The 7,707-nt window shown below is 51.0% G+C and overlaps 1 protein-coding gene across 1 annotated transcript; it reads right to left on the minus strand.

The window, feature by feature from the left end:
- Positions 1-3,625: 3,625 nt before the first annotated feature.
- On the minus strand, positions 3,626-4,816 carry LOC128730157 (trypsin beta-like). The gene is made up of 3 exons (XM_053823190.1): positions 4,762-4,816; positions 4,320-4,699; positions 3,626-4,246 (listed from the first exon to the last, which is right to left on the minus strand). The coding sequence occupies exons 1-3, from the start codon at positions 4,814-4,816 to the stop codon at positions 3,626-3,628; spliced, it is 1,056 nt and encodes a 351-aa protein (XP_053679165.1).
- Between the last annotated feature and the right edge of the window lie 2,891 nt (positions 4,817-7,707).

Below are 7,707 nucleotides of genomic sequence, written 5' to 3' on the forward strand. Positions count from 1 at the left end.
TACGACCACTTCCGCAAGGTCTGGCTCGCTGGAAAAAGACGCCTTGACTTTGCCGTGGGGCGAAAGTCAGCAAAAACCCGACTCAATCGAACGCCGGAACCTGTCCGGTACTCGGGGAAGAAAACGTTGCGCCCCTGTTACAATGGGGCATGAGTTTTATGGCCGTTGGGGAAAGGAGGATAATCCAGTCGGTGTCTCGTGCGTCCACGCGTTCGCTGTGATTTACTTTCCTTGCCCTGGCGCGCCGAAACAAAGCTTCTGAAGTGACGAGTCTCGTGTGAGACGCTCATGCTCGGAACTAATTAAAAAGTAATAATTACCGTTCGCCGGCTAATGGGTGGTCGGTCGCACAAAAGCTTCACGTCGCCTTCAGGAGCAGGGAGTTCAGGATTTGAGGAATGGGGTCGAGTGAGTGTATGACGTGTGCTCCATCTGGCGGAACGATGTTGACAACTATAATTTACCTCTTCACATAATATCACACCAAACGAACGGTCGAACGTACTCCGGAGTGGTCATCATAATCATCATCAACATCATCATCATCATAAGCCACCCATGGGGGATGTTCTATTTCGCCGGTCTCCTGCCAGGATCCCGCTCCGGGTCGCTATCGGAAAACTGGCGAGCTGATTGGAGGACGATTGTCAGTGGATTATGATTTATGATAACGCTAGTTTAATGACAGTTGCCGTGCCCGTGCTGATGGCTTCATTTCTTTGCCAGCACGCGGACCAAGCCCTGGACAGAAGCTTTGGAAGTTGGGAAGCTTCAATTGATCGTTATCTTCAATTGATCGTTAGTTCCTCTCGGTGATGGTTTGGAGAAGTGTGTCCCCTTAATGGTGGGGTTCGCGTTGATTGAGACGTTCCGGGCTGGCATTGGCCGCGTGGTGGGCGCCAAATTTCCTGCGTAAACTCCGAAAAGGGCGGCTGACGTCAGCACACACACACACCGAGCTCAGAGGGTCGCGGTCTAAAGTGGCCGTCATTAGCGCGGTGCAGCGATCCGCGATCCGGATGATGGATGGCCGTCGGGTTTTTTGTGGTTTTGTGGATATTTTGAATTTTTTTTCCACCCAAGATGCTTCATCCATTGCTCTCACCCCTGTCGGATGTAGCAAATGAGACGAGTCGCGTAGGATGATTCGTTCTTTTCGAGTGCATTCGGTGTTCGAACACCTTTCGCCCGGGCTAATTGACGGCGCTGGATGACAGAACTATTAAGGTGGTGGGTGAGTAGGACTGTTTTTTCGTTTTTTTAAGCCGAACAAACCCCACGTGTCACGAAGGTTACTTTGCCTGACGTTTGCTGTTAGCCTACTTAGATCTTACATCCAGCTGTGTGACTCAGAACTCCTGACCCGTGTGTGCGTTTATAAGAACGCGTTTGTGACGTTAAGGAAAATAATTTAATTTAAATTATTCCAACCACCTTCTTCAAGTGGCCCACTAATGACCTCTGGCGTGGCTCATCGGCCACAGGATACAAAAGGTCCTGCAAACAGTTCCACCAACAGCTGGCAGCAGGATTGCCCGGAGTAAATGAGTCCTTTTCTCGTTGCCCCAACCGGACCGATGGCAATTTCGCGCACCGGAAGCCAATCGGGTGCGTGTCGAGGTTGCGTTCCGTGCGTGAAGAGGTTCCGGTGCATTCACTGTTTGGTAAAGTGAATGGCTCATTGCACGCCAACCAAGCTGGCTTTTGGACCAATGCCAATTGCATCCGATGGCGTGTCCGATGGTTGGCGTGCAAGCCAGCATCGTAAAGCTGTCCCGGCCTGCGGTGCTGCACCGGTTCCCTAGGACTCAGCGCTGCTAAAAGCCAAAAACGAACAAACACCACACACGATCGTAAAGACGACTGTCATAACAATGAAATGGTTCCATCTGTCGCCCGTTGGAATCATGCCGTCAAAACGTGCGTCCGCTTCCAGCAGCGGCCAATAAATAATCCACTCGTTTTCGGTCCACGACAGGTAGCCACGACCGCCGATAGTTGTTCTAAATTAAAACCCCACTAAAAGGGAAGGTTGTAAGGCGCATTTTAAAAAGCGCACACAAACCCGACCCGGCAACGGTCGGTTGCGGTCGTAAAATTCGCTCATTAGGTGTCGACGGGCTTGGGGACGCGTAAAAACACGTCCCTCGTGGGACACGCATGCACGCACGCGGCGAGTTTCCCATTTGTGCGTTATTGCACTTTTAATAGAAAACCATTAAAATTCATTACGATTATTATGAATTCACGCACCGGACCCGGGATAGGATGGAATCCCCCAGAATAGACCCTGTCAGGAGGGTCCCCTAATTTAGCTACAAAAAAAAACACCCATCGTAACTAACGTATGTTGCATGAAACGCGGCTCGTAAAGGATGGTCCTTTCAATGCCGATCTGGGTACCGGTAGGGAACGACCACAAAACCGCGGCTCACAGCCAGCACTAGCGGTCATTTACATCCACCGAAACCACCCCCGGAGGCCAGCCTCACCGAGCGGGCAAGTGTTCATTTCGAATTCGTCACTGGAGCACGATTATGGAAATGTACATATATATATATATGAATCGCCGATAGATGGTGTCGTGCCCGGTTCGGGGTCGCCATTTGTCCGTGTGGGGTTGAAACGAGAAAAAGAGAGAAGAAAAGAGTGAACCCTCATTCGTCACCAGGCGTCAATGGCCGTCCAGATGCCGGCAGATGCAAGTCCACCGCCTAGCAACAGCGATGGCGTCCCAGCGATCCATCGCGAGATGGCCTTTCTCGCGGTGGAAACCGATCGAACCATTTCGACACCGGTACCGGACGGTGATGTTGCTACGCTACACGGTGTGGAGATCTCGCGCTACTCTATTTGCATGCGATCGGGTGAATGGCCGGCTCGAGCCGAGTTGAGATGATGAAATAATGCTCCGATTCCGCCCGCCATCTTGACTCCACGGGCAGCGTGGTTATGTGTTTCGAGAGAGAGGGTTGAACGAGGGCGCCATGTGCGTGTGCTTGTGTGTGGATCGTTACAACTCCCCCCGAGAGCGTGTTGAGGGCGAAATTTTGGTGCCCCAGCGTGGTTGCGTCAATTTGGGGGCTACCAGGTTGAACTCCGGTGGCTGAGGTTTCGTACGTAACCTCTCTCGGATGACGCCCGCAGAGTTCGTAGACCTTGCTGGGAAAGGTCTCCTCCAAAGTCCACGATGGAGTGTCCACGATAGGTGAACGGTTGTGATGTAAGAGACAGAGCCCAACTATGCCTCTAGGTCGCGGGAGTGTTCGCTCGGTCACCGATTATCTACAGCGATGGATTATCTACCGGGCGATAACGGGTGTTTCGAGCGGTTTCTCTCATCGGAATTTATCTGTTGCGCTCTTTTTTTTCGATGTGAAGGAAAATCTTATTTCGGGTGTCTTTTGGGAAGTCTTCCATTTGAGGGTGCTTTTTGTTTAAGGCGTTTAATACAAACGGGCTACCTTGATTGGAAAGACTATCGTGGACAATGTTTAAACTAAACTGCTCGATTCGTACAATCGAGCAGTGATCCTGTGGGATTACCGTCGCATGATAAGCGTAATACTAGCACGTGAGCTAAAACGAGAGCTTTCTGTTGTTGCTGTTATGAAACACGCTTCTTCTATTGCTTTCCCCACTGAGCTACCATCCAGAAAAGCACGATTACGCCTGCAAGACTTCCGATGGCCACGTTTGGACGTTGGGCACCATTTTTCAGCGCTCCATTGATCCACTTCTCGTAGTGCGCCACGTCAACGTACACTCCCGGGATATCGTTATTCGCACATCCAGCCCCAAAACTGACCACTCCAGCAACTCGTCCACCGGAACACAACAGTGCACCTCCCGAATCACCCTGACAAGCATCCCGTCCCGGTGCACCGGCGCATAACATTCCGTTAGTCAGTATATGCCCGTACGCCACGTTACACGAGCCGAAATCACTGATTACCACGTTGATGCGCTGCAGATTTGGGCTCATAGTTTGCGAGTTCTCATTCGTAACACCCCAACCAGCCAGATGACACCGATCACCAAGCATGGGGGACTTTTGAATGCGTTTTCCCGCGTAAAGCGTATCCGTGCGCCGAAAAGCGGTATCTACTCGAACGATCGCGAGATCATGCGTGATGGTGGCCGGATCGTACTGTGGATGGATCGTGATCGAACGAACGCGACGTATCTGACGAAGCGGGCTGGGCATCATCGATTGGATGTTCAGATCATCCGCCATGACTTGGTACTGGAGAGTGCAAAAAGAAAGGACATTTCGATTAAAAGCTGTCCTAATTAAACATCGCGGGCTTAAAACGAACCTGCGTTGCAGGATGAGCCACTCCACGCACGTCAGTAACGCAGTGGGCAGCCGTAAGTATATCACTCATCGTAAGCAACGTTCCACCGCAAACGTGTGCCGAATTTTGTGTCAACTGCAGTGACACCATCGCCGGGAACTCGCCTGCCGTCGCCGGGAGACCTCCGATAATTCGCGGAAACCAAAGCAACTTACCGGAGGTGTCGTAGTGCGGATGTTTGTAGCGCGGAATCGGTTCCCACTTTGCGGTTGTGGCCAGCGGAGGCAAATCATTGCTCGGCAACGTTTGGTTAGCGTGCAGGGTGGCGTTCAGCGTGTTGTTGAAGGGCACCGGAATGGTGTGATTCAATGGGGTTTGTCCATTCGTTTCCACCTGTAAGGCTAACGCGTAACAAACGGTGTTAGTTGGTACCGTGATGATTGCGTCACACAGCTAAACTCACCGGCCAGGCAGAGAAGCACCGACAAAACGTGATTCCATGTTTGTAGCTGGTTCATGGCGTTTAGGTGTCTTTCACGACGAAAGCAATTCTGCTAACTGACGGTTAGTTTTCGCGTCCATTCCGGTGCGTTGGGTCGTTTCGGCTAAGCATTATCTCAAAGCCTTTGATAAACCCGATACGGGGCTAAGAATATCGAATGTGATAAGCTCGAGCGATATCTATGGAGCCCTTTCGGTGCGTTTTGATAACGATGGCGCTGTGAAGTATGCAACACGCGTGACATTGCGACGTTTTCCAATCAGGCTATTTGGAAATGGTACAAAACTAACTCAAACAAACAGGGGTAAGAGGTGTGCAAATACGTTTCGATGAAAGAAAACATAACCCTTCTTTTGATCAATAAATTGGCTTTCCTCCATCTGGACTATTTTTCTTAGGATTTGCTCGTTGCCCGGAGCAAGACATTCCGCTTTTTGATGATAACAAAATCGATGCGCGATGAGGAAATTAAAACATATTTTACCAAGCTTCAGGAGGAGGAGGAGGAGGAGCAGGATTTTAGGGCCACTGTTTGCACGCGTAAACAATTCATCAAACTTTCAAACAATACCGCCCTGGCCACGCGGCATGAATAATCCTGCGGCAGCATGTGATAACGCTATTGATTTTATCGTCGAGAATAGCAAACAAACAAACACAGAATCAATCAAAATTTCCACCCCGACTCGATGTCTCGGGCGATGGGTATGGGGGTGGGTGCACCGAGAACCAAACGGGGTATTATGGTGTGTTTGTTTTATCCCTTTTTTTCACCCTCCTCGGACTATTCGGTCGGTGTTAAAATTCATCACAGTCATCAAAATCCCGACCATACGGAACTGTTGCGTTGTCGAGCTGGGTTTGATCAGGCGGCTGTGTCCATGCCCCGACCGCCGGTTGAAAAAGGATTTTTAATTTAAGCAGCAAGGAACACTGACAGAGAGAGAGAGAGTGTGAGCGGGCTGAGACAAAAGTCAACAATAAACAGACTCAACCCGGTTCGGATGTCGGTCGCTGGAAAATGTAGAAATCAACCGAAATTTCCACCGGAAAACCGCGCAACAAAACGCCATAAAGCCGCCAGTGCCAGCAAACGGTGCCCCAGCCCTCGGTTCTAAGGGGGCCAGCAGTGCCAGCATAATTTTCCATAAGCAAAAGCAACCATCGGCCACCGGGTCGAGCACAGGGAACGGACCCTAAACAAACGGAACCGAAACCCGTACGCTGGGGCTATTTTTGGCGTATTTGAGCAGTTTTCCGTGCCGTGCCAATTTCCGTGCCCGGCTGTCACGCGGGATGCGACCGAAACGAAGCCGTGGGGCAGGATTTTCCGACCATGGGATGGGCCGACGTTGGGTTGGTTTTTTCTAGCTCGTTCTCTCTCTTCTTCTTACGCTCGCTACACTGTTATGCTTCTGGTTAGCTTCGTTCGGCGTTCCGGCGTGTTTACATAACTTATGGATAATCCTATCACCGTTTGTCCACCGCGCCGCGTGGACCCGTTAGCAGTGGAAAGGACTTTCCCCCGTTGTCGTCGTCGTCGTCGTCGTCGTCATCAATCTTTCGATAGATCCGAGAGCCGAGAGGGGTTTTTGAAATTGAAACGTAAAACCAAACGCCGATCGGTGCCTCGCAACACAGTGTTGACCCCTTTTTTGAGACCGGCCCATTATTCGCCTCTGGTTTCAGCGAACCGCGAAGGTCCGTTTTTCCTCTCCGGTCATCGAAAGGGGCTTTACTCCGTTGATGTGAAATCGGATACATTTTCCCCCGAACCAGAGCCGATGGACTGGTCAAACAGACCGGACCGGGCGTGCTGCATGATTGATAGGCCTCGGAAATGGGCTCGAACCCGTTCGTCCTGTGTGCCGGGGACTGTACCGGGCAGAAGAAACCAGCTGCTGCGTCTCGGCCATTCGGGTCATTCCGTATGCAGTTACCGTCGTCATCAGCGGGTCGTGCGATATCTCATTGCCATTTCCTGCTCCAGGATGCACCACAGCGGACTCGCGTGCGTCCCATCCGGTTTCCGTAAGTGAAGTCAACTCGATAAATAACGATAGGGCTAACGGGGTTGGCAAAACCGGCTCCTTCTATTGCGAGTTTAGGAAGCAGAACTTTAAGCAGGCAACAGTCCACCTTAAAGGTGAAAGTCTTTTGTTGGCTTTTTTTCGTCGTTTTCCCATTTGTCCCTTTTTTCACCGTTTCGCCATTCGCCCGAGGTGTCAGTGGTTGGCGAGATTAAAGCCCTCCGTGATGGGGTGGAAATTAAAGACGTTTGTGACGCAGCAGCATTAAACAACTGTTTGGGAGGGAAGAAACTGCGTAGTGGTTTGGATTTTTCACTGTAGTAACCTACCATGGGCTCGACTTCGGGTTTAACGGGCGAACTTGAGGCCGCTTTTGAAGAGCGCTTCAGCCACGAAGAAGCGGCATTTCACCCTAGGGAAGCCGATCTAGGTAGCCGTTACCACAGCAACCGGTGGACGAGCTGTCGGCTTTAAGATATCGATTTTCGTACGACACGCGTGTGCGCTGGGAAAGTGGGAAAAAGGCACAACGACGATGGAATCGGAAACCGGAACAAGCTTTTACATACGCGCGTGAGAGTGAATGCATTTCACCAGTTTCCAAACGCAGCAGCAACATCAGGTCCTTCCGGATGCTGCTAATGATAAGTTTAATTTCCTCATTGCGAATTCAGTTTCGGATTATTTATTTATGCGCCCGGCAGCGCTCGCCAACCGAAGCCCACCGGGCAGTTGCGCAATTATTAATTCGACGACCGGAAGCTGGGCCGCGCGAATCGCCAGGAAATGAAAAGATCAGAAGAATCTCCAACTCCCCAACGTTGCCATTGTGGAGAGTTTTCCCTGCCATGCCAAGAGAGTTGGGTTTTTGGGGCGC

The sequence above is a fragment of the Anopheles nili genome, chromosome 2 (assembly GCF_943737925.1).
Source record: "Anopheles nili chromosome 2, idAnoNiliSN_F5_01, whole genome shotgun sequence".
In the NCBI taxonomy this organism is placed as follows: domain Eukaryota; kingdom Metazoa; phylum Arthropoda; class Insecta; order Diptera; family Culicidae; genus Anopheles; species Anopheles nili.